The following is a 27,888-nucleotide window of genomic DNA, read 5'->3' on the forward strand; positions in this document are numbered from 1 at the left end:
TTCCAAGGTAGCATCCCATTGGCTCCTGTGATGGCACATATATATATATATACACACACATACATATATATATATATAAAATAAAATTTCCCGTCTCACCCCCTATGGGTGGTGTGTCTTCCTCAATCTCGGGTCCTCTACCAGAGGCCTGGGAGTTTGAGGGTTCTTCGCAGTATCTTAGCTGTTCCTAGCACTGCGCTCTTCTGGACTGAGATCTCTGATGTTGTTCCTGGGATCTGTTGGAGCCACTCTCCCAGTTTGGGGGTCACAGCCCCGAGGGTGCCGATTACCACGGGGACCACTGTTGCCTTCACCTTCCACATCTTTTCTAGCTCTTCTTTGAGCCTTTGGTATTTCTCCAGCTTCTCATGTTCCTTCTTTCTGATGTTGCTGTCACTTGGGACTGCTACATCTACCACTACGGCTTTCTTCTGCTGTTTGTCCACCACTACTATGTCCGGTTGGTTAGCCATCACCTGTTTGTCGGTCTGTATCTGGAAGTCCCACAGGATCTTAGCTCGGTCATTCTCCCTCACCTTTGGAGGCGTGTCCCATTTTGACCTTGGGACCTCCAGCCCATACTCGGCACAGATGTTCCTGTACACTATGCCGGCCACTTGGTTATGGCGTTCCATGTACGCTCTGCCTGCTAGCATCTTACAACCTGCTGTTATGTGCTGGATTGTCTCAGGGGCATCTTTGCACAGCCTGCACCTGGGGTCCTGCCTGGTGCGGTAGATCCCGGCGATCTTGTGCTCAGGGCCTGCTCTTGTGCTGCTACGATCAGTGCCTCTGTGCTGTCTTTCAGTCCAGCTTTTTCCAGTCACCGGTAGGACTTTTCGATATCAGCCACTTCTTGTATCTGTCGGTGGTACATGCCGTGCAGGGGTTTGTCCTGCCATGATGGTTCTTGCTCCTCGTCCTCTGCATCGGGCTTCTGTTGCCTGAGATATTCACTAAGTATTCCATCGCTTGGGGCCATCTTCCTGATGTACTCATGGATCTTGGCCGTTTCATCTTGGATGGTGGTTCTGACGCTCACCAGTCCCCGGCCTCCTTCCTTCCTCTTAGCGTACAGTCTCAGGATGCTGGATTTGGGGTGAAGTCCTCCATGCATTGTGAGGAGTTTCCTTGTCTTGACATCAGTGGCTTCTATGTCCTCTTTTGGCCAGCTTATTATGCCAGCGGGGTATCTGATGACCGGCAGGGCGTAGGTGTTGATGGCTTGGACCTTGTTCTTCCCATTTAGCTGACTTCTTAGGACTTGCCTTACCCTCTGTAGGTATTTGGCTGTGGCTGCTTTCCTTGCGGCTTCTTCCTGGTTCCCATTTGCCTGTGGGATTCCAAGGTACTTGTAGCTGCCCTCAACATCTGCTATGCTGCCTTCTGGGAGTTCAACTCCTTCAGTCCTGACAACTCTCCCTCTCTTTGTTATCATTCGACCACACTTGTCCAGTCCGAATGACATTCCAATGTCGTTGCTGTATATCCTGGTGGTGTGGATCAGTGAGTCGATGTCTCGTTCAGTCCTGGCATACAGCTTGATGTCATCCATGTACAGGAGGTGGCTGATGGTTGCCCCATTTCGCAGTCGGTATCCGAAGCCAGTCTTAGTGATGATCTGGCTGAGGGGGTTCAGGCCTATGCAGAACAGCAGCGGGGACAGAGCATCTCCTTGGTAGATGCCGCACTTGATGGAGACTTGTGCTATTGGCTTGAGGTTGGCTACTAGGGTTGTTTTTCACAGTCCCATTGAGTTCCTTATGAAGGTTCTTAGGGTCCTATTGATGTTGTACAGCTCCAGGGATTCCAGGATCCATGTGTGAGGCATTGAGTCGTAGGCTTTCTTGTAGTCAATCCAGGCGGTGCACAGGTTGGTCTGCCTGGTCTTACAGTCTCAAGCGACCGCTTTATCCACCAGTAGTTGGTGTTTTGCTCCCCTGGTGTCCTTACCTATTCCTTTCTGGGTCCCGCTCATGTATTGAGCCATGTGCCTACTCATCTTAGCCGCTATGATGCCCGACAGGAGCTTCCAGGTTGTGCAGTGGCAGGTTATCGGACGGTAGTTGGATGGGACTGCTCCCTTTTGGGGGTCCTTCAGGATCAGGACTGTCCTGCCTTCAGTTAGCCACTCTGGGTGAGTCCCATCCATTAGCAGCTGGTTCATTTGAGCTGCCAGGCGTTCATGGAGGGCAGTTAGCTTCTTTAGCCAGTAGGTGTGGATCATGTTCAGGCCCCGGTGCTGTCCAGTTCTTCATGTTGGAGACCCTTTCTCGGATATCTGCCGTTGCGATGGTTACTGGTTCTTGTTCGGGGAGGTTGCTGTGGTCTGCTCTCAGGTCTGCCAGCCACTGGGCATTGGTGTTATGTGATGCCTCCCTCTCCCATATGTTTTTCCAGTATTGTTCAGTCTCCAGCCTTGGTGGGTCTGCCCTCGTGTTACTGCCCTCCCACTGAGAGTACACCTTGGATGGTTCGGTGGAGAACATCTTGTTTATTCTCCGTGCTTCTATTTCTCTGGTGTACCTCTTCAGGCGTGTGGCCAGGGCTGTGAGTCGTTGTTTGGCTGTCTCCAGGGCCTCTGGTATGGACAGCCTGCTGTATTTCTTACCCAACTTCATCCCCCTTCTCTGCAGTTCTGATAGTTGGCTGACTTCTCTCCGTGTTGCCCTTATTTTTGCCTCTAACCTCCTTCTCCATGCAGGGTACTGCTCCTTGGTGGTGGAATGTATTCTGTGGCCAAGCATCTCAAGGATCACTGTTGCCGTGGTGTATATCAGCTTGTTGGTCTCGGTGATGGTCACAGTGGGGATTGTTCGTAATGCTGCATTCACATCTTCTAGTAGACTTTCAGAGAGTACTTCACTTAGTCTTGGTAACCGGCTGCGGAGGTTCCAGGTGTCCATCTTGCCTACGATCTTCACTCTCAGGTCAGCTGCTCTTGTGTTGAGCGTGTCGGGGCTTGTCATATATATATATATATATTCCTTTGACAATGTACATTTTAGAGAAAAGACTTAATTAGTATGGAAAGTTCCCATTAATCCCAAGAGCCGTCAGTGTGAAACAGTAAATACAGTAACCCATGAACCCACATTAGTTTGCTCAGTCGGACTCAGCTGTCCGACTTATTTTCTCTTATAGCCTTTGCCTCTCATTATCTCTCAGCTTCACTTTGTGCAGTGAGGATGGAGGAGCCGCTGTGAGTTTCATGCTACAGCAGCCTGATGAAACTGATGCAGGTAAACACGGACTAATCAAAGTGTTGGGGCTGACTGACTGACACACTCACTGTGAACATACTGAAAACATACTGTAGCAACAACATTAAGGCTACAAATAGCCCATGGTACATCCAGGGTTACTGCTCTGTGTTCAGAAAACCCCCACAGTGCAGCTATTGACAAAAACACAGTTAAACTGGTTTCCATTATCCGTCCTGCTCAGTGGTAGAAACACGTTTATTCCCTTGTTTTCTTAAAGAAGGCAATCATCACGTTTGTTTAATCTTCATTAACAATCAGAGACAAACAGGTGCACCAGAACTACTACAGTACCACTGTAGTTCTGGCGCAGTACCTGAAGGTTCCTGACAAACCAACACCCAGAGTTCATTTCAGTCTATGGAGAACCACATTACCCACAGTCCTCCTTGTATGAGTCTCTGTTCAGCTCAAGGAGGTACGATCAGGTCTGAGCTCATAGATGAGGAACAGAAACAAAAATCCCAGTTCTCTGATGCAAGAGCATCAGCACATTTTTCAGAATAAGGGGACATGATCTGTATTTTGTCTCAGTCTGTATTGGATCAGTTGTCCTGATTGGTCATTTAGATCTTTATTTTTGAAATCTATTATTATTTTCGTTTTAATCCAATTAGCTGTGTTAGCTCATGTGGGCCTGCCTCCTTCACAGGCTGTCCAATCAGCTGCTCCCTTGAAGTCCAGCCTGTCCAATCACAGTGCAGGGGGTGTGTCTAGCAGTGGGGCGTGGCTAAGAGACTCCCTCTTGTAGGTCTTCGGAGGGAGTTTGGGGACACCATGTCGGGGCGGAACAGGGGGCCCATCCAGAGGGAGGAGGGGAAGAGGTGGTGAGGGGAGGGCCATCTTTCTGGAAGCAGGGCTGGGGGTAACAGGGACTGGTGGAGGGAGGGGGGGGGGGGGGAGGAGGCAGTGGGGCCGGAGGTGATGGAGGGGGTAGAGGAGGTGGTGGAAGGGAAGAAGGCTTGAGGCAGCAGGTCACAGCGGGGGCGACCCTGAGGGGGAGGGAGGAGGTGCAGAGGAGAGCTGAGGGGTTCCCGAGGAGGCAGTGACGGGGGGCTGTCGGGAGGAGATGATGATGACAACGAAGACGAGTAACGAGGAGGGAGGAGCTTACAGGTGGGCTGACGAGGAGGGACTGCAGGGGGGCTGTCCAACTTAGACATGATCTAGGGGGGAGAGAGACACAACAGGTGTCAGTGAACTTAATCTGATCTGATCAGTTTAATGACTAAAATCATGTTCAGAGTTACACGACAACGTTAAAGCTCCACAGAGAAACAACATTTCATCCCTCCTGTGAGCTGTGGACGTAAGCTTCTCCAGTTTTAGGTCAGGTCTCAGTGTTCCTGACACATTGTAAAGGATATGAAATTCTACACTAGATGAACAACGGTGCTACAAAATATCCGCTTCTTTCACAAAAGTCTAAGCTCCAGGATGCCTGTGGATATAAAAGCTGAAGGAGACAAGTCAACTACAAGTCCCAGAGTGCATTTCACTGACCAATAGCCAATAACAGAACTTCAGTCTGCTGTCAGCTAATTATTGCATGGTGGAGAAATCCAATCCAACATTCAGCACTTGAAATCCTTCTCCATAACATTAATAGCAACAGCAGCTGAGGATCATGGGTGTTGTAGTGCTTAATGACAGAAAGTCTACTTTCAAGTCAAAAAGAATAAATAATTCAGACTGGAGGTGAGAACATAAATTGTTGTGATGTCACTTTCAGTAACATCCAGGAAACATTACAGAAACGTTTGACAGGAAGAGAACAGGAAGCAGCAGCTCCACACTGACAGACTAAAAACGTGTCAGTCCTGTCAGATACCTTAGAAGGGGAGGAGTCGGCAGGAGCTGACTCTGGACGCCTTCGAGGAGGAACAGGAGGGGGAACAGGAGCGTCCTCTAACCCCCGACTGAAACTCACCATGGAGGAGACCGAGGACGACCCTGAGACATGTCGACAAAAAAAAAAAAAAAAAAACAGTTAGACCAACACACACGGACTATTATTCTATTATTTATAAAAGTGGGTCACATCCAGATGTTGGCACACAGGTGACAGTAACACGCTGATGACAATCTGTCAGGGACATAAACACTGCATGACATTCAGTGTCCACTTTATTAGGTACACCTGATAGACTTCTGAGTTAGAGTGTTGTTGGTGCTGGACTCCATTGTTCCTAATATTCTGATCATGGCAGGTGTGTAGGACGAACAACAGAAACAGCTGTGACAAAAAAAAAACAAAAAAAAACAACAAAAAAAACAAAAAAAAAAAAAAAAACGAACGTTGGGTACAAGTGTTCCTAATAAAGTGACCATAGCATATCAAAAGCTGATTGAACATCCTGCCTGCAGCTGACGAGTTCACCTGGTGGTTCCCATGGAGACAGAATGTCACTATGGAAACATGACAGGATGTCATGCATAAATGACAAAAAGGTGAGATTGATGGTGTGAGGTAGCACCAATTAGATCTGTCTAATGAATGATCAGTTCTGACACTGAGCTGGTTAAACTGATCAGGAATCAGCGATGTCACCACTCCACATTAAACACATTCACATCCACAGAAACCTGGTCCCAGGAGAGACAGGTGAGCCAGTGGGCTAGTAAGCGTGGAGTAGGTGAATCAGTGGAACTGGTGAGTAAGTGGACAGGTAAGTAAGTGGACATGGTGCATCAGTGGACAGGTGAGTGTGAGGTGGTGCTGATGTACAGAGAGTCAGGAGGGTCATACTAACGTGGACCATGAGGCAGAGAAACCACAGCAAAGATACTGTCGCAGGCTGCAGAAGAAGAGGAGAAAAACTGTGAGCAGAAGGAGGAGGAAGAGAAACAGGCAGGAGGAGGAAGAGGAACACAGAGTAGGAGAAACACTGTGAAAGGAGGAGGACAGAAACAGAGCAGAACTTAAACTTCCACTGGGTGGGGCTACTGATGCACCTGGGGACATTAAATCTGCTCACTGCAACTAAAAGTAGCTTTAGAAGAGGCTTCTGATCAGCTGTCTGATCAGCTGCAGCTCCAGATGTTGCAGACAGATGGAGGTTAGTGGAGGTTAGTCTGAACCGTTAGTGACTAAGAATTACACCTGCTGCACCTGTCAATAACACACACATACCTGTCATTAACATATACACACAAACATTAACACACACGTGTCACTAACATACACACGACTGAAGCTAACACTTTCCCCCTGCTTCCAGTCTTTACCCTAAACTAAACTTAAGAGTGACCCATGTTTGGTGGACGGATGGGGTTAGAGTGCGCTCTGTGATTGGTCAGTGAGCAGATCTTACTGGAGTGGAAGGGACTGCTGGGACCCTGTGGTGAGTCAAACACGCTGCCTACGTCAGTGGAGCTGGAGGCGGCAGAGGCAGGGGGTGGAGTCAGGGGAGTGCGGGGGGAGTTGGGAGCAGAGACGGCCCCCCCCTCGGCCTCACTATCAGGGATGCGGCTGTAGCTGATCTTTCTAGGCTCGTTCTGCAGTGGTGTTGGGTGTCGCATCGTGCCGGGCCTTGCTGAGGTGGGACGGATGCCTGGAGACTTCAGAGGACAGGTGTACTTCTTTACCTGGACATCGGGGGCAGAGAGGTGGGGGGTAAACAGAACCGGGGACAGTTTAGAAAGGTATAAGAGCCATAGGTATTGTTTATGCACTTTTTTTTACAGGTATTAAAAGTTCTGTCATATATTTCAATTTATTTCAGACATTTTACTGATCTTTTGGGACATTTTTCAGACTAGTGTTTTCAGACTTCGCAGATTAACACAAACGCCTGACAGGTGGGTGTTAGACTGATATGTGGTGCGCTACCACCAGCTATGGAGGTTACTCACTTTCTTCTAACTCAAACTTCACACAGCCCCCCTGGACAGACCAAATTCTTCATACTACTTCAAAACAGCTGCATTGTACCCCCAACACCTGGAGTGTGTAGCGTGCTGTGCCTTGCCCCAAGCCTCCAGGTTCTCCTAAGCCAGTATTTCCCCAGTACATGCTGATGTGTCACAACAGTTTACTAGTGTTACCGTTGCGGTACTTACAAATCGGGGTAATGATCGGGCATTTCTTGGTTCGATCTCCAGTGATTTGTTGAATAGATGATCAGCAAAGTCCTTCTCTGACATGTCCTCCATCGGGTTCAGGTTCTCAAAGAACTTCTGCTCCATAAAACAGAGGGCAACGTTTCACTCTAAGCTCCTGAACATAGGGTAAACAGGAAGTGACCTCATTATCAGACTGACCCTGATGTCGTTCTCCACCTTCAGACAGTATGGCTGGTTCTGGTACTGTTGGATCTCTCCAGTGATTTCAGCCACCTTCCGTCTCTTGCTGAAGTTGATCAGATCTTTGCCATGTCTCCGCAGGAAGTCGGGATTTCCCTCCTCCGTCTTCAGGATGTTAGTCAGGTAGATACCTTTTGGACAGAGACAGACACACATGACCAGTTTTAACTTTTTAACTTTGAATTGTTTACTCTCAATCAAGGGACAGTATGTCGGGTCATACCAAAGAAGGGGACACAGGGGGGATTGATGGAGCGCAGTTTGGCTAAATACTTCTTGTAGTGATCTTCACTCAGCTCATGAGCTTCTTCCAGGATTTTCCTTTGTCGACTCGGAATTTGCTAAAAGCAAAAATATTATTTTATTTAGGTGTTCAGACATGTTTGTTGGAGTTGCAAGCCTGTTTTACTGACTTTGATGAATTATTCAGAAAATGATTTTGTTGTTTCCCCTCAATCCTGGACCTGAACAACTGTTCCTCTGGGACAGGTAAAGTGACACTTCACAGTGAATTCACCACTGTGTTCCAGAGAAGGAGCTGTTACCTCAAAAGTGTGATCCAGTCTGTAAACTGGTGAAGAGTTCATAGCGCTCACAATCTCCAGAACTCCATTAAAGTTGTTGAGTTCCTGAAAAACCTGCAGGATCTCGATGATACGAGAAACAACAGCCACTCGCTCCTCCAGGTTCTCGGTTTCTACGATACACCTGCAGAGAGAAAGCACACACCTCACCACTGCAGAACAGGTACCTCCACCTCTGTTTAATGTTCCTTTAATGTGGAATTAAGTTGTGGGTGCAGGTGATGGTCAGTCCAGTGTTGTGATGTACTTGGTTATGATGGTTATAACCTTGTGCTCTCTCCCTCTCTCTCTGTACCTTATGCAGGTGTCCCTGGTCCTGGAGCTGTATATCACTGATGTGCAGTTACTGGTCCCACCAACTTGCAGTGTCTATTTGTTGTTTATTGTTGCTGTTCTTTTCTCTCTGCTCTATCCACTCACCCCAACCGGTCGAGGCAGATGGCCGCCCAAACTGAGCCCGGTTCTGCTGGAGGTTTTTTCTTTCGTTAAAGGGAGTTTTTCCTCTCCACTGTCGCCAAGTGCTGCTCATAAGGGATTTTTTTATTTTTTGTTAAGTGCCTTGAGATGATTGTATTGTGATTTGGTGCTATACAAATAAAACTGTATTGAATTGAATTGTGTAGTGGGGAGAGTTGTGGAGATGTGGGCTGAACAGCAATGACAGATATTCCCCATTTTTCCATTGTGTGTAGCTATTGGAAAAGATAGGAGCTCACACCTTGATGCTTCCCATCATCCACCTTTCCCTTCAGGCTAGAGGTGGAGTTGGTCAGATTCAGTCTGAGCTAATGCTGAGTCCTGATCTGACGGTGGAGGTCTTTTGTGGTGTTTGGTGACGTCATAATGATGTCACAGTGTTGTTAGGGTGAGGTCTTACTTTTCAAACCACAGGGTGAGGTTGGTGGTGTGTCGAATCATCCTCAGCAGGTTGGGGGAGTGAATCTCTTTGTCCTCTTTGGTCCAGACGCTGCCAACCAGCTCCGACGGCTGCACCGCCCTGTAGGTCAGACAGGTGTTCAGCAGTTCAGACACTTGTCAGACACGTGTGACAGGTCAGACAGGTGTGTGACAGGTGTAATACCTGTAGAAGTCAGATTCAAGCAGGGTGAGCTGGCGGGCAATCTCGATAGGGTGCAGTGTCATGAGGTCAAACTGCTCAGTATTTCCGGGTTTACAGATGTGCCACTCAATTGGAGGAGGGGAGTTCTGGAAGGTGATGCTGTGACTGGGGATGCTCACCTGCACCTGCTTTTTCCTCTGAATGATCTTTGTGATTGACTCCACCCATTTCCTCATTGCCTTACCTGAAACACATTACAGGAGGTGTTTACTGGTCAGATGCAGCTCAGATGATCATCAGTTTTGCTGATATCCAACAACTCTATCAAGATTCTGAAAAGTTATCACACATTTCCACAGTAGTGGCCTAATGGAAAGGGAGTTGGACTTGTAACCCAAAAGTTGTGGGTTCGAATCTCAGGACTGGCAGGAATTGTCGCAGGAGTTTCCCCCTTCAATACCACGACTAAGGTGAGACTCTTGAGCAAGGCACCGAACCCCCAACTGCTCACCGAACCCCCCACTGCTCTGGGTGTGTGTGTGTGTGTGGGTTAAATGCAGAGCACAAATTCCGAGTATGGGTCCACATACTTGGCCACAAAGTCACTTTCACTTTATCTGGTGTCAGCTAAATTCCAACTACATCACAACTCTATACCATTTCTGACACGCCCCCTTGTTGCTGCTCATGGCACAGGTGCGTACCTCGGACCGATGGCGTGTGCTGGCCCAGGTACGTACCTCTCACTGAGGCGATGAACTCCTCCAGTTGTCTCAGCAGGTGAGCGTCTCTCTCAAAGTCATAGAAGTGATGCTCCACCCAGTGACGACACACATTCAACACTCTGCAGGAGGGGTAGAGGAGGTTTGCAGAATACATCAGTCAGTCTGATCAAAATGTCTCTCTTCTTTTGAACTCAAGTGAAACAGTTTTCGGTCTTGATATTGAACAAATAACATTTTTCTCAGGAAACATCAGAAGACAAAAAAAAAAAAAAAAAATCAGAAGACAACATGTAGTAAAACCTGTAATTAACTATTAATATTAACTGAACATGACTCTAAACCTCTCAAACTAACTGGAGTCAGAGTCACAGTCATGAGTCCAGGCACTGAAACCAGCTGTGGGTAAGAACTGCTCTCACTTCTTAAAAACACTCAGGCATCTTGCTTTTGTGAAGGTGAACGATTCTTAACAGAACATGTATCAGATTGCTGACTAGTACATAAAGCTCCTCGTGTTTCAGTGGGAAGTCAGGCTTTAGATGTGCATCAGTCAGGCAGACTGATAGCTCCAAATACACCACAGAGACCATCAGAGTACCAGTGGGAGGTTTGAAAGAATCCATGGCTCATATCTGTTCATGAGTCCATCACGTGCCCATGCACACATGGAGCATTAGGACACCAAAGTTGAAGCTGCTGCTCTAGAAAAAACATCTCTGCAGCTCTACTGGGAAAATGTTCTGTGGTCCAACTCAGGTTGGACTGTCTATATGGCTGCTCTAAAACTGCACCAACATGAAAACAATGGAAATCCAGTGGAGCAGCATCGTGATGTGGAGCTCCTCCTCTCTGGGCCTGGACAGCTTCATGGCTGAGAGGAAAGGAATTCCCACTTTATCAGGAATCTCCCGAGATAATGTCATAGCTGCAGTAAGACCTGGTCTGAGGTCTGACCTGCTAGTAAATCCAAGAGTTCACTTTCCAGAAGATATGGGGAGTAAGTTGCAGACACAGTGACTTGAGACTTGACCTCAAAAGACTTCAGACTTGCGAACAATATTTATTTACCTTTTGAATTCCTAAGTGCATCAACATTAATGAACTAAATGTGACTCTCAACTGTGACTTGACTGAAAAATGTGTCGCAGTGTCACGACACAATGCATCAAGATAACAGGGTAATAACTATTATTGACTTTGGGGCTGTAAATGTAATAAACTGTCACTGTGCACTGTCACCTTTTAAGAGGACACTCTAAATAACCCTTAAAATAAAGGAGAGGACAGACCATAGTCAAAGTTCAGCTTAAAATCTCTCTGCTCACAGAGCTGCAGTATCTAACTGCCTCCACTAGGTGTCCTCCTTTACCTCAGCTGGACCGGCTGAACAAACTCTTTGCGGAAGCGTTTGAGTTCAGCGCTGAGCGGCTGCTCTCCTCCCTCCATCTGATCCACTTCGCTTGGCCTTGGCTCCGGGATTTCAAACCTGACAGGACCAGGACAGAATTCACGTTATGAGTTAGATATCACTTTTGAACATTCACATGTTCAAAAACGACAAAAAAAAAAATGTATGAATTGTGACAGTGATTTTTATAAATCCCCAGTCTCATTACAGTTTTACAGTGATCATGTCAAATATTTATATGTTTAATTATATTCACATTATAGCTTGTTTGAATCTTCACTTTTTAATTAGGTTCTGACTAAAAGCACAGTAAGTGCCACTCTACTGAAGCCAAACTGTGTACCCAACATACACGGCCAACAAAATCGATTCTAAACTCATCTCAGGGACAACAGTATGGGCATGGTATCCACACCAATATCAGCCCGACATCAAACTCATTTAAATCCATCAGAAGCAAAGACAAAGTGTAGAGAACAAAAAAAATATCAATTCTTCATTTCAGAAAGCCGAATAAGTTTTCTTTACATCTGTGATTACATTTCCTACTTCTTAGGGTTCAGTTTTCAAATATATTTTATTTATATATATATATATACACACACACCCACACACCCACACGCACACACACACACACACACACACACACCCTCACACACACACACACACACACACACACACACATTTTAGCCCCCTCGAAAAGCACTTGTGCCAACAGATGCGTTGTGAAGTGACACGTAAAAGTGATTTAGCTTGTTGCATTCACCAGGGCTCTCTGAAGGATAAATGAAATTCCACACCTGTCGTACATGTCGTTTGACCTGAAATCATCTGAATCTGGAGTTTAAATACAACACTGAAATGAGTTAAAATATGTAAGAACCTACACAAATTTAGTGCAAAGTGAATACTCGTCAGGGCTCACCTCTCCATGAGCAGGTCCAGCAGCTCCTGTGGTTTACAGAATGATCTATAGGTGGTCAGAAATGTGCGGACAAAGTTTGGATCTGAAGGAGAAAGGCAGTGGGCAGACACATGATCAATAAACACTGATCATTCTGATCAAACATTCAGACCAAGACAGAGTTAACTCTGACGCTCAGAGCAGGAAAAAGCAACAACGATTAACACTATCATTGCTGTCACTGCGAAGCCGAGGGAGCTGTTTTCTGTAACAGGTGTGTCATCCGAGCACAGCGGCTGCTTCCTGGTCTGCAGCTTTGTTACTGTTTGTGCTTCCTCGCTATCACACACATCGTTTCCACCTTCGTATGCCAGTTTTTACCCATCATGCAGCATTGTACCCACTAAACTCCACCTCAGAGCCAGTCAACAGATATACCTATCACTTCCAACATCACATTTACCTGCCAACATGACTCATCCTAAGAAATTACACATCACACTTTCAGTCAGAGACTCATCAGGGCTGTGACTGCTGATGTGGTCTGAGGAGCCACAGGCTGAGAATATTACCCAGAATATCAAAACATAGCAAAATGCTTTCAAAATAAGAGCATATCATATAGACAAATTGTGCTCAGATTTAGAGATACGTAGAATTCTGACCCTGACAACAACTCAATCAGGTCAATGTCAATCAAACTGAAGTTACTATATTTATGTTACATATGAGCTGGAGGTGCGGTTTACTTGTGGACTAACCATCATATACCATATCAGAAGCTGAGCCAAACCAGAACGAAGTTACAGTGAAGTGAATCTCACCTGAGTGACCATCACATCTCACCTGCGTACATGTGGAAGGTGAGCCTCTCAATCAGTTTCAGGACTGTCCCTGCTTTGATGATGGGGATTCCGGACTTGGACTGGACGTTCTCCTCAAACACAACATTTTCCTCAGAGTCCGGCTCAGCAAATCGATACACCTCAGCCCCCGGCAGCCTCATCTGCTCCTCCTTCTCCTCCTGCAGCATGGCAGAGTCCAGCATGCGTTCTAGCGTGCTGCGGTACTGCAGTGAGATCAGCGCCGCCATCCAGCCATTCTTCTCTTCAGCTGACTTGGCAGCGAACACCACACTGTTCCCATCCTTTAGAATGATCTCAAAGGCGTGGCGGTATTCACCATCCTTGTCATCCTTGTCATTGATCTGCACCTTACGCATGAAGAACTTCTCTTTGAGCCGGTACTCTGCGGTGGAGCTGGCACCAGGTAGCCGTGGAGGGCCGTGGTTTGACTTGCAGCAGATCATCAGGCCGTCAAACAGGAAGATGTGGCGCTCATGTTTGGCGCCAACGCGGGTCAGCGTACCCTCCATGATGAACTCATTGCAGCACTGCCCGATGTCTTTCCCCTCCCAGCCATCAATGTTCTTCTGGATCTCATTCATCTTCTTGATGGCCAGGTGCTTCCCCTTCATGTGATGGCTGTAGAAACGACACGCTGACTCGCTGCACACCACAGGAGGAGGAGGAGAAAAAGACAGAGTTAATCAGGACTCCTTAGTCTGTGTTTGGGGGGGGGGGTGGGGGCAGCAGTCTCAGAGGATCTTGATCTAGCATTAAGTTGCGTTCTGATTTGAAACCTGACCAGCTTAGCTCATCCTTATTTTAGCTCCTCCTCAAAATTGTATGAGCCGCAACACCTGAGGCTCCAGGGTGTTATGTTATTTTTTATACAGATGCTTGTTTTCTCCATAAGCACACTACCTTTATTTTTCTACTTTAGATGATTCAACAGTTTCACTGTGTTTACACTCATCTATTTTGAGAATTTGTCTGTTTGAAAGTTCAATTCTGACCTGATCATCTGACCTCCTTCTAAAGCCTCTGTAAGTGTCCACTGACTGCAGAGCTTGGAGATCCAGATCCAAAGTCCACATCATATAGTGACAAAATACAGATTACTTCTGAGCTCACTGCAATAAACCAGCAGATCCACTGAGATTTACAACATACAATGGCAGTCACTTTAAACAAAGAAGCAAGGTTCTGATCCTGCTTCAGGTATTTCACATTTTCTTTTCAACTGTCATCAGCAACAAACTGGGGGAATAAACAACCACCTGATTCCTGACACCAAACTGATGCTATGACAGAAAAACACAAACATCAATGATGCCTCTCAATGTTTTTGAGGAACTAAGTGGCACAACATCCTCTGGACTTATTGGAGTGTGTAGACATGACTACGGTTTTTCAGTAACAGTCACTAAACTTCTTCTACATCATCAATTAGTGATTATAAGGCAAATGTACAACATTATTAACCATAAAATATTAGGTCTCTGCCAATGAAATGCGATTTAAAGTAGAGTGAACGCAATACAGATTACAAAAATGTTTATTTCTTGTTTCACTATACTGATGTCCGTCTGAATGGACAGAACATTTACATGAAGAAACCAACTCAAAGTCCCAACAAGTTCTTGCTTGTCTTCATGACACACTGCCCCGCCTCAGACAAAACGCCAGAAGAGTCGACGGTCTGCAGATGGTGTTTAATTTAAAATCTACTTCCTGCTTATGTTTGAGCTACTGTGGCGTTTGATTGGTCGACCTACAGCAGGTAAACACACACTAACTTTGGTCAATTTGGGGGTACACTGGTTCTTTATCTTAAGATTGGGTTGTTTTGTACATGTTCATCATGTGACAGCTGGGTGAGTTCTGATTGAAGTGTTCGGTACAAACCAGCGATGTTGCTGTGATGGCCGTACGCTCCAAGAGGAAGTGAGGTCACAGCAGGAAGAACTCATTTGCTCAGCTCGGACAAAAAGCCTGACTGTTACATAAACACACAATGACATCGTCACCATCAGTGTGACCTCATCATGTACACCTCCAGATTCGTTTGTGGGTTTCATCATCAGCAGGTGACATTTCAGACCACAAAAACTGACATAGGGGATTTTCAAAATAAATCAGCCACACCATGTTTAAGCATAGCGAAATGAAGAATAAGGAGAGACATTATTTCATAGCAAGTGGTCGTGGCTACGTCATACCCCTGGAGAAAGCTGCTGTTGCTGTAATTATTCCTGTTGTTCACACAAACATATTTTTTTGTTACTTATGGAAGTGATGGAGGACAAAATCCGCAGTCCTCATACTGTAACCTCTCAGTATTTACATGTCAGTGACCAGTGTTGTTCTCAAGCCAGGGAGTTACTATAAGTCATCCTGAACCACAGCCCTCCAGTAGCTGTTGAGATGCTGTGCAGTCGGGACTGAGTACAAGTTTAAATCACAAAAGACCAACATGAGAACAGTATGGAATTATATGTCTGTTCAGCAACTGAATGACAAACCTCTGCTGTCTGAGTGTCCTTGAATGCAGCAGCAGGCAGTTTATTAAAAGACAACACAATTTAATGGAAAACTAAAATCTCTTTTTCGTAAACTGACCAGAAACTAAAGGAAACCAGTTTACTGACTGACGGCTGATGTAAACAGGAACAATCGAGTGGTCTTTACATATCCTTACAGCTGCAGCTCACTAATCAGGTTTCAACATAAACCCCTGAGGTATGCAACACAGCAGCCGCCACCAATACAACTCAACACAGGCAAGAAGAAAATTAAGTCACCTACGTCCTCATATCCACCTGCCAATCATCCACCCATCTGTGCTTGTCTTCTTCAGTGTTTTATTAACAAAACACAGCAGTGGTTTTTCTCTCCAACTTCTTTTCTTTCTAACACAGAACAATAAGCGGTGCAGCAGCACCGCCCAGATACTGACGCTACACCCACCTCGTCCAACCCTCTCATTCCAACCTCTGACCCTAATGAACCCCCCACCAACACCCATCCAGTCTATTTTAGTCCAGGGGGAAACAGGCAGGATGGGAGGGGTCCAACACACTGGACTGTGTGTGTGTGTGTGTGTGTGTGTGTGTGTGTGTGTGTGTGTGTGTGTGTGTACTCGCATGGCTTTATGCTGCGAGGACCAGTTTGAGTTTCATACCATGGATGTGAGGACATTTCTGTATCATGAGGACATGTCTAATCCTTACACCTTTAAGAGCAGTCTGCAGTGTCAAACCTGGTTTTAATCTTCAGGGCTAGGACCAGGATTAGGAGCGAGCTGAGATTAGTTAACTGTTTTGGTTAAGGTTAGGGTTAAGGTTAAGTGACTAGGGGATGCATTATTTTAGCAAGTGTCCTCATAAAGACAGAAGTAGACGTGTGTGTTCCAGGGCTGTATTAACAGTAGGCTGAACCTGTGCTGTGTGCTGCTCGTTTCATGATTTTCCCCTGAATGCTGCATTTTAACTTTAACGTCTTGAAAATCCTGCGGTTCTGTCTTGTCCACAATGACATGAGAAGCTGGTTCAATTTCTCTCCACAAAGACCCTAGAACCTCAGAAAGGAACCTTCTCAGTGAACCCAGAACATTATGAAGACCTCCTGGAGAACCAGCCCCAGAACTCTGTCAATGTTTTTTTAGGGACAGGTGGAGGTGTACACAGGAAGTGGAGCTTTCTGTTATCTGGGGCCCCTCTTCAATATACAGTATGAAGGTGTGTACAGGTGACATACCTGAGCCTCCTCTTGGCAAGGCTCCGGGAACAGATCCTCTCCATGCTGCTCTGCAAGTTCAGTAGAGCTGTGATAGCCTGTTTTAAACACTCTTTATCCTCCTCATCCTCACTCTTCTCCTCCAATTGCTACGGAAACACATAGGGGAGGAACATCATGTCACTCTGATCAGCACCTGTGAAGGTCTTGCGTCTTTAACACACTTCAGTTTAATATTTAAACATGTGTAGTAGTCGGTCAGTCAGACCTGCAGGGAAAGAAGAACCACCAAACACTGCAGAGCGACTGTAGACTGACCATAGACTGGGGGAAATCTCTTTCGGAATGAACTTCATAATATAAAAGCAAACAATAGAATACAGCAGAATCTCATCTGAGCTGGTCTGTTGTGTTCTCACAGAGTCCAGGATCAGAAACAGATCCATATAAACCCTGCACCCCTCCTCTGCCCCCTGAGCACTCAAATAATCTGGAAAACATGACTGAAGGTATTTCAGAGTTTTAACCTCCATGGGGACAAAGGAGCTTAAAGCTGCACAGTACAAAGTTCTAGACCAGCACTGGAACTACATGATACTGGTCTGACTGGGATCCAGCAACTGACGCCAGTCTAGGAATCATGTTTGTTGGACGGGACAGAGTAGTCTTCAGGAACCACTTCAACATATTTATTTGCTTCATGCTACTTGTTCCTGTATTAAAGTCCTGTCAATCAAGAGTGACAGCAGCATCCAATCCGATGGCCCAATTCTGTATGTGGGCACACCTGAACATTTAGACCACTTGTTTTGAGGTGAATTTTTAATCCAGATCTTCATGCAGCCTGTCAGGTTTACAAGGGGACCCCTGGTCGTGGTCTACAGATATTGGTGTGTAAGGAAGTGGTGTTGTTATACCAGGTGACGTACAGGTGTAGATCTCACCTTGATGATCTCGAACAAGTGCAGACAGTGGTAAACGGGAGTGAGCAGCAGTCTGGGCAGAACATACTGAACAGCCTCTTTAAAACCTTCACAGATGGACTGAAAACACAAAGACACAGCTTCATCACCATCATAACCATCACCTGTGCTGGTTCACGCAGTCTGCTGCTTCCTGTTCCCCTCCTGTAATGTTTCCTGGATGTTACTGAAAGTGGCATCACCTAGGTTTATGTTCTCACTTCCAGACTTAATTATTTACTCTTTGTTTCTGACTAAGCAGACTTTGTCATTAAGCACTACAATACCCATGATCCTCAGTTGCTGTTGCTATGGCGAAGGCTCTGGATTTAAAGTGCTGAATGTTGGATCTGGTTTCTCCAACATGCAATAATTAGCTGACAGCAAACTTTGAAGGCATGTGATTGGCTATTGGTTGGTGAAATGCACCCTGGGAGTTGTAGTTGACTTGTCTCCAGTTTTTATATCCACAGGCATCTTGGAGCATAGACTTTTGTTAAAGAAGCGGATATTATCTTTTGTTTTACATATTTTACTGTAGGCAGAGACTGGGATGTACAGCTGACAACAAATTATTGATATATCAGGAAAAGACAGCTGGTCATCTTTCATTCCGATGGTTAAACAGTTTCATGTGGTTCCTACTGTGAGCTACACTGCCACTGAAAAAACTGACTGATGTCAGATCAGGGGGTGGGGCTTACCTGTAGGTGAAAAGCAGCTCCAGGTTTGGACACCCGACTGAGGAAATGTTCGTGAAAACCAGAGCGCAGGATGTCTTGCGCATATGTCTCATAGGGGTCAAAGGCCAACTCCTGTCAATCAAATCATGCATCAGAAAGAACCACAGAGAACCAATGATATAGGGGTGCAGGTGTACGTACCTCAGCCAGGTCTTCAAAGCAGCTTCCCACCAGAGGATGAGGACTTCCTTCATCTGTCATCTCTACCGTGTCCTCAATGAGACCTAACAGCTTAACTGTCACCTCGTGGATATCTACAATCCGACTGAAGATACTATCAACATCCTGACACAGACAGATCAAAGGGGCTGATCAGACAGAGACAGATCAACAGGGCTGATCAGACAGAGACAGATCAACAGGGCTGATCAGACAGAGACAGATCAATAGGGCTGATCAGACAGAGACAGATTGGTCAGCAGCTGCTGCCTGATACCTACATGCTGGGAGAAGAGCATTGGGCTGGAGTTGAAGGGCTCTCTGAACACCTTGATGAGCAGGTTGAGCTGCCTCAGGTACTGTCGGCCATCAGACATGAAACTCCTCACCAGCTCGTAATAACTCTGCTCTTCATTGGCTGACGGCTCTTCGTCCATCAGAGGGAAACCGCTGATGTCCTCCTCATCCTGGTGGAACATGTCCATCAACACCTGCATACACAGAGACAGGAAAGACACTGTCGCTGCACTCTCACTAGCATGTATCTGTGTGTGTACCTGTAAGGACGACATGTACCTTATCTGCACACATAGCCACGGTGATGTCCTGCTGGGAGATCTCGTAGTGTCGGATGTTCCTCACATAGTTTCCAGCCAATTTCAGGATGTCAGCAGAGATGTACTCTAACACCGCCACCATGTACACCGACACCTGGTGGTCAATCTTATACCCCAGCACCTCCTGCAGATACAAGGCATCTTGGTAAGCACAGTCAACAATAGGGATGCAACGATTCAGGATTTTGTTGCAGTCTGAGGAATTATCACGGTTTCACGATTATTATGCATTCATTAATTGCACAACACTGCTAATGTATAAAATGACATGAACAATCATTAGGTTTTAAAGTGTTATTTACTGCTGTCTTTTGAAACAGAAAGCGCAGTCACCAAATAATACAGCACAAAATAAAACAAAAGTCCATCTCTCCCTTTGGAATTAAAGAAAGGTGACCTCTGCTCTGTAAACATCTGTCAGTATTTCCCTTTTAAAAATAACAGAAATAGATCACAAAATTATTTAGTGTTTTCAGTTTGTGTATTTTTTCTACATTTCTTTGGGACTTGAGGTAGCAGCTACTGCCTGAAAGTCTACAAGCTCCTCATGTTATGTTAGTCTTTTACTCCTGGTACATTAACTCACAAAGCCCAACATTTACTCAACACAGAGGAAGCAACAAGGTGTAACATTAAACATTCACTGACTGAAGGTCTGAAAGGACTACAATCTGTCTTCCATAGACTAACATCATGCCGCTTTGTTACGTTGCACTGAAAGCCCGACTCTCACTGCTACAGCATTGACTGTGACACATTTATATTTAATTCCCTACAACCTCAATGTTTCATTAAGTAACTTGGCATGTAATTTAACTTGGTTAGGTATTACCTTTACTTGGGTGTGCAAAGCTGGGTGGTGATCATGCAGGTGCTTCATCAAATTGTAACTTTTTTATGGCACGTTTTGCAAACAGGTGATCCATCATCTTCAATGGCACTGATTATTGGTGTACCCAAAATGCTCCCACATTTCTGACTACAGGCGTTTCTTTGGTGGAAATAACTCTGCTGTTTGGTCCCTCTGACATAGTTAATCTAGTGCGTGAGTAGCTTCCGTGTCTCTGATAATGATGTAGTGATGATACCTTAAGCAGTGGGTGGATCTTGTCAACAGGCAGAGCCAGTGGGTTCCTCCTCTTCCTCCTCTCAATGGCAGCCTGAGCGTCAGCAATCGCCCACTTATCGATGGGGTGAGGAAAACTCTTCTGAACACGCTCCTGAGGGGATTAGGAGGATGGGTGAGGAAAGGATCTACACTCAACTGATTTAGACACCTGGACTCATCTGATGTGGTCTAAAGATCTAATATCAACATCTGAATTCAGCTGGTCTAAAATCTGGACCAAACATCTGGTCTGGTCACGTGTCAAACAGATACCAACAGAAACCAGTGCAGATGTTTCAGGTATTGTTGATCACACTGCAGGACACATATCTGTCTTCTATTCTGACTGGCTAGTTGGGCTGAAGTGTCTGATACATCAGTGTCACTCTCAGCAGCTAATCAGGCTATTTCCAATTTGTTTTGGTCAGAACCAACAACACAGAGTTTAAGCTGTACCTCTGAGGGTCTGGACCACACGGGAAAATAATTATTTGATCCCCTGCTGATTTTGTAAGTTTGCTCGCTTACAAAGAAGTTAACGGTCTATGATTTTTATGGTTTATTTTAACAGAGAGAGTTAGAATATAAAGAAAGAAACACAACACATTATAGAAAAGGTTACAAATTGATTAGCATCTCAGTGAGTAAAATAATTATCTGATCCCCTACAAACAAGCAAGAATTCTGGCACCTGGTTATGTGCCCATGCAGAACACAGATTTATCCTATCACAGTACAAGAAAGTACTCCTAATGACAGCTCATTATATTTATAAAAGACACTCCACTCTCCACCATCATGGGCAAGACCAAAGAGCTGCAGGACATCACGGACAAAATTGCAAACCTGCAAAAGGCTGGAATGGGCTATGAGACCATCAGCAAGAAGCTTGGTGAGAAGGAGATAACTGACGGTGCGACTGTTTCGTTAATAGAAGAAATACAAAGTAACGATCAGTCGCTCTCGGTCTGGAGATCTATGCAAGATCTCACCTCATGCGGAAAGGAGGATCATCCAAAAGGTGAGGGATCAGCCCAGAACTACACAGGAGGAGCTTGTTAATGATCTCAAGGCAGTTGGGACCAGAGTCATCAGGCTAACCACTGCTTACTGCCAAAGCAACAAAGAAGGGGCTCAAGAAGAAGCATGCCTGGGGATCAAATATGTCTTTTTACTCACTGAAATGCCAATCAGTTTCTAAACTTTCATATAATGTGTTGTTCTGTTTTCTAATATTCTATAATTCTCTACCATAAAAATTATAGGCCATTTATTTGTAAGTGGGCAAAATTTAAAAAAATCAGCAGGGATTCAAATGATTATTTTCCGCATTGTGTGTTTTAATCACCCGTACATGACAAACAGAACCAGTTTCACCTGAACCTTCTCTCTGTGTCCAGATGCTCACTGCAGCCAATTAGCTGCTGCCTCTATTGTGACACAGGTGAACCTCACGGTCATAGGATCCAGGTGTGCTGTGTCCTGGTTACAGCTCAGTTTCAATATGTTTGGGGCTGATTTCAGTGGGAACAGATTAACTAATATTAGAGTGCTCTATATTTTATTATAATTTGCTGGTTTTGTTAAAAGACAGAGTCGCAGTTTTTCATGCCTGCTGTCAGTCCTGTTGTAATCCTGTCACTCATTAACAGATTTGTTCAGGTTTCTAATGGAAGTGATGGAGGTCCCCAGTCTGTAAAAATATATTAGAATGGCTAAGCTATTGTGAGGATTCATCAGTCTGGGCTCGTGTCCACTGCCACCATGGTTTTTTTTCCCCCAGCACAACAGCTAGAGGGACAGCTGCTCTGACGGAGCCAGAACGAGACAACTGGAACCTGTGGTTGGACAGGTAAGGTCCACCTGCAGGTCTCTAATTGGCGCTGTCAGTGTGATCAACTGACTCAACACGTCACCAAACAGAAACACAGCACACAGTAAGGGGTCTGAGGTCAGAAGGGGGTCGGGTCAGAGGTCAGAGAGGGGTTAGGGGGTGGGCAGTTTGGTAAAACACCAGTAGTGTGTGGTGTTTTACCAGAGAGCACCTCATTATCTCACTGCAGCCTCCATCAGCTGAAAACGAGAAACAAACCAGACCAATCAAATGTTAGCCTCACCGTGATGTTATCACAGGTTAAGTTACACATTTTCGGTGAGATTTATTTCAACATAAAGGATCATTGCACCGATTTGACTGCTCAGTTAATTAAAAATAACTTTGTCAAAGATAAAAAAACCAAATATATTTAAAGAAGTGCTCAAAATATAAAATATATTCACAGGTTTATTTCCCACTGATTTACAATAATAATGAAAAAATAACTTTACACGCACCCACTCTTTGACTTAGAAAAAGACACTGTATGTGGGCCAGGCTGCTAAACAAAGAGTTTGTCGTGGTAAATTAAACCATGTTTTTCAGCTGTGAGCAGCATCATCTCTTCACTAACTGACAGAAAATGTATTGATTACAGACAGGTTTTATTGGAGGTTTAATCTGAGGAGCTTCATACACAGACTGGTCAGTATATGTGGAGAAAAGAGTTACATCTGGTTTAGAAACAAACAAAACCTTTATTTGGGGTGTCTTGAATATCTTTTTGCCCTGTGATGGACTAGTGACCTGTCAAGGGTGTACCCCTGCCTTTCACCCAAAGAGAGCTGGGATAGGCTCCCGCAGATCCCTGTGACCCTGGTTAGGAACAAAGGGGTATAGATGATGGATGGATTGATATCTTTTTTGTTGCAGCTACTCCTACAATATTATGTTGAAAGTATTGAAACATCTGTGTCGGAGCTGTTAATAAAAGGAAAAAGCGTCATTAAGTATTTTGAAACCGCCCTAGAAACCCTGACTGCACCGACCTGCACTGTGACATTTAGGGACGTTCGATCAAGTCTGACATCTGACATTTTTTAAACTCAGTGTCAGATTTGCTGCTCCACTGTGCAGGAAGAAGCTCGAATCTATCACGTCACATCAAACTATTTCAGGTTTCACTTTACAAATTGGACCAGAGCTTACCAGTGCCCCCAATCTGATCTGGACCCAACCTTAAACACCAACTTTAAAGTGCTCTCACGTTCAGGTGTGTGTGTGTGTGTGTGTGTGTGTGTGTGTGCTCGCGCGTTTCTGAGTCACCTCAACATCCTGTACAGTGCGGGGCTGAGCCTGACACAGCATGCTGAGCAGGAGCAGGATCAGCTCCTCAATGTACTGCAGCGCCTCCTGCTGGGACACCAGGTTAGGATGCACCTGGTTCAGTACCTGCAACACACACACATTTTCAAAGCTTTATTTATACCCATGTGTTCACAGAGCTCCTGCTAGCCTTCCTGTCTGCTTGTACAGTGTCAGTTTCTGTCCAAGCTGATGAAACTTGCGCTTTGCCTTCACAGCAGCAACAAAACCTTCTGCTTTCATCAGCTGTCAGTCTCTTCACTGCCAACGCTCAGATAAAAGGCACAAACCTGCTTTAAGTGTTCTGGATTTGTCCCAGCGTGTAGCGAAGCTGACTCTGTACTGCCACCAGGTGGAAGACAGCCGCTGTTACAGCAGGTGAACCTCTGATGCACAGTGATAATGAAACTACCACATCACAGTTTCTACCTACAGACATGAAAATCACAGCAGAACCAGAGTCTGACTGAACAAGATCAACTCACACCTGTATAGGTGTTTCTAGTCCCGCTGGTGGATTACTCTGACACCAAAGTACAACAACTCATGGTAAAACAGAGAGGATGACAGTGAATAGTCACATCAACCTGGACAGGAGGAAGAGATGACGATAAACAAAGGGCACAGGTCCTTCCTCCAAGAAAGAGTCAAAATAGTCTACACAGTGACATCGTCAACCAACTAATGATGTCATCTAGCAACCAGTGAAATTACTGGAACCCAGTGGCTCAAAACGTAAACTCAGACCCAGAAATGTAACCAGTTATATAAATAAATCTGACTCAATGTCCAACTCTGTCTGCTACGTGACAATAATGTTGTTTTCCGTTAACAATGAGAAAAGAACAATGCAAAAAAAAAAAAAAAAAAACAGGAAACTGAAGACACATCTTTACAGCAAATCCAACAGAGATAACAGGAGACAATGGTAAAGATAAAGACTGGCTGGTCGACCCATAGAGTAAATTGAATAAACGTACAAAATTAAAACCTGCTGCATAATTCTTCCCCTACACATCAGCTTTATTCAATGTCTGACAGACATTATCCCATCTGAGGCTGTCTCCCATTCACCTATAGCTTCATCATCACCAGGGATTGCAGAGTGGGGCAGTGGGGTTGCACTGTCTCCTCCCAGCAGCAGGTTGTGGGTCTGAACCCAGGTGGACCCGGGGCCTTTCTGTGTGGAGTCTGCATATTGCCCCTGTGTCTGTGTGGGTTTTCTCCTCCCACAGTCCAAACACATGCAGGTTCGGTTGGTTGGTGACTCTAAATTGTGAGTGTGTGTCTGTCTCTGTGTGTCAGCCCTGTGATTGACTGCTGATCTGTCCAGGTGGACCCAACTCTCAGCCACTGCATGCTGGGATTGGCTCCAGCCCCCCAACCCCACCCTAGAAGGATAGGGAGATGGATGCATGGATCATCGTCATCATCCTATTCTTCCTGATCACTGGTTGAAAGACTCCAACATAAAAACCAACCTTTTTGATTGTTATCTAATCTCGAGACATGTCCTCTCAGTGAGAGCTGTAACCTCATTATTCAGAATATTATCAGGACAAAAATAAACATTTGATTTCTGGTGTACTGTCACAATAAGCTACCAGCTACAACCACACCTCCACCCCCAGAACACCATCCAGTGCTACTGAGAGGGAAAACTAATTAGAAACAAGCAAAAATGCAAAAAATAATGAGAAACGGTCCTGGTTGTGTCTTAGTGTTATAGGAATACCAAGCCTCTGGACATCTACAGCTCCTGGATTGTCCCTGTGCCTCCTGTTATTAATCAGCAATTAATAGCCAACTTCATAGACAACAACCAGGCTAAATCAGCCCAAACAAACAGCTGTGGTTCTAGATGAAACAGTGAAGAAGTTAATCTGGTAGAAAACTGGAAGCACTATATTAGAGTTAATGGATAAAATGTTTAAAGTGTCTAACATGAGCATGAGACTGTGTCCTGCTCAGCATTTCATTAGTGCTGACTCAGTGCTGCTGGCTCACTCCAAGTCTGTTAGCAGCATGCTAACATACCAACTGTCAGAAAACTGAAAATGACATTGTTTTGATATTGAAGGAACAATTGGAGCCACTCGCTGACATTTTCTAGAGATCTGCAGTCCTGCTAAAGTCTAAGGTTTCTAAAGTAGCACTGCAGCTTCTACTAATCACTTCTCTGTCCATTCTCTTCATGGATCGAATCGTCACCTGCACCTGTGTCCATCTGAGTTTCTTAGTCCAGGCGGCCGTCTTCTGCTTAACATCACATTACTGCGAGAGAACACTTTCACGCCTGACAAGCTGCAACCAGATCTGCTCTGGAATCAAAACAATTAATCATCAAAATATTTGTCAATTATTTGTCTGCCGAGCTTTGGTAAGATGTCTCCTGCTGCTGTCGAGGCTGTGGCTCCATGGATTCACCTGCTCTATTAACCCTTTCCTCCGACCACCTGTGTGTTCTTGAGCTGGAATTAGCAGCAATTAGAGCCATGGAGCGACCAGCACCAGACAGAACCGCACAGCCACAAAAAGAGATAGGAACTATTAGCAAAACGGTCACATAGAAGGAACAGAACAAGAAGCTGTAGAAAGACTAGAACCAACTCCAAATATTAAAGCAAGTGTAACATAAGACAAACTTGATTCATCACTGGAGGGAAATTTGTTTTCTGCCTGAACATGTGATGAACAGAGACAGAAGCTGTCAGGATGGTGTTTCCATGTTTCTGTTGGTTAAGTGGGGTAGACAAAATAATAGAAAACTGATCATCCAGTTGAATCAAACCTCTGACAGTGTGAACACAACCTGAACACGAGGATTTCATCCAGCGCAGTCCCTAATAAACTGGACACCGAGCACAGCTCTATCATGTCTGTTTGGACCTTCAACAGAAGCCTTCACGACCACAGGAGACCGGACACGAGAGACACCTGGAACCGGGCCTGGCTGTGTGTTACCGTGTTTTTACCTTTTCCAGCGAAGGCACCAGCAGGCCTCTCCATTTCGGACCGTTTTCCTCGTTGAAGAAGTCGTACTGCAGCTGGGTCGCCTGCATCGTTGCTGCTGGGGGGTGTGCGGGATCTGAACCGCAGCGGTTCACCGGTTTACATGAACGCTGAGAGGGTCTGTCCGGGTCCGGCGGGGCGGGTGTAGCGGAGAGCCTCAGAACATCCGGCGGGCACTGGCCGTTCCTCCGGGGCAGCCGCCGTCAGCGCGACCATCCTCGGCCGCTACGGGGAGAGCTAGCGACGGCCAGATGTTCCTCAGCTAACTGTTAGCTCCGTGGCTAGCAGCTAACTGTAGGGTGTAGTTCCGCTTACCGGGGCGACAGCATGGTGGCCGTTAACGGATCCATAACAACAGAACAGGGACACGGCTCTCGGTGTTAGCCTGTTAGCATAGCCTGTCAACGGTAACCGCGGGCCGGGTACGGAGCGAGCAGGTCACCGGCTACTGGTTCACGTGAGCGGACACACCGTAAGCGTTAACGAGTGATCGGTGTGAATCAGCGGGCGGCGCGGTGCTCCACCGCCAACATTTTACCGGACACACCGACTCTCAGGAGGGCGGCTCCGTTACGTTAACCCCGCGACTCTGGAATGAGTCCGCTTCTCCGGCTCTGTGTTGCGGACTGCCTCAGACAACAGCCCGGACCCCGGCCTCCTGACAGGCGGACAGTCACCGACCGAACGACTGGCCACGGTGAGCAGCTGCTGATTCTCCGGTGTGCGGTACCGTAGACTGTAAAGCTACTGGGCATGCGCATTGGAAAAGTCCTGACACAAGTGGGCGGGGCTACTTAGTGGGTGTGGCTTCAGGAGAAGGCGCGTGGCAGAGTGACGTCGCTAACCCTGGTTCGGATTTAAGACCCGTCAGCGACCATTGGTCCAAACAACGACTCTCAAGTTCATTGTATTTGTGTGAAAATGAACAAATAATTATTAAATTATAATATATAATATAATTATTATTATATTTGTAGTCATTTGTAAAGAGGGATGAAATAACATGAGGTTTTCTGAAATGGAAGCAAAATTCTGCTGTTGTAAACAGCACACATAAGGCAAACGCAATAAGGAGAATTTATCTCCACACCAACACGTGACTGTAAATGAAATCAACGTCCAGTTTCTTCTGGTTCTTGTTTGCAGCCTGAGAAGTGACTGAATGATGCAACACCTTATCAAACCTTCAAATGTACAGAACTGACTAACGGATCTAATCTGAAGTACTAAATTTAGGAAAACCGTTTGTAAACACCCTTTAATTTTCATTAGAGTTG

General features: G+C 45.6%; 1 protein-coding gene across 1 annotated transcript; it reads right to left on the bottom strand.

Moving 5' to 3' along the window:
* Positions 1-3,424: 3,424 nt before the first annotated feature.
* Positions 3,425-27,352, bottom strand: sos1 (son of sevenless homolog 1 (Drosophila)). The gene is given in 24 exon segments (XM_026323918.1): positions 3,425-3,983; positions 3,986-4,127; positions 4,130-4,429; positions 5,095-5,216; positions 6,578-6,851; positions 7,326-7,442; positions 7,527-7,699; positions 7,792-7,909; positions 8,114-8,276; positions 9,030-9,149; positions 9,234-9,456; positions 9,953-10,056; positions 11,307-11,423; positions 12,271-12,352; positions 13,096-13,757; positions 16,851-16,978; positions 17,774-17,872; positions 18,496-18,606; positions 18,676-18,819; positions 18,975-19,184; positions 19,270-19,434; positions 20,399-20,530; positions 23,561-23,686; positions 26,575-27,352. Coding segments are annotated over 24 exon segments (3,978 nt in total). The 5' UTR covers positions 26,662-27,352; the 3' UTR covers positions 3,425-3,924.
* Positions 27,353-27,888: the final 536 nt, after the last annotated feature.

Source organism: Mastacembelus armatus, unplaced genomic scaffold, assembly GCF_900324485.2.
Source record: "Mastacembelus armatus unplaced genomic scaffold, fMasArm1.2, whole genome shotgun sequence".
NCBI classification, from domain to species: domain Eukaryota; kingdom Metazoa; phylum Chordata; class Actinopteri; order Synbranchiformes; family Mastacembelidae; genus Mastacembelus; species Mastacembelus armatus.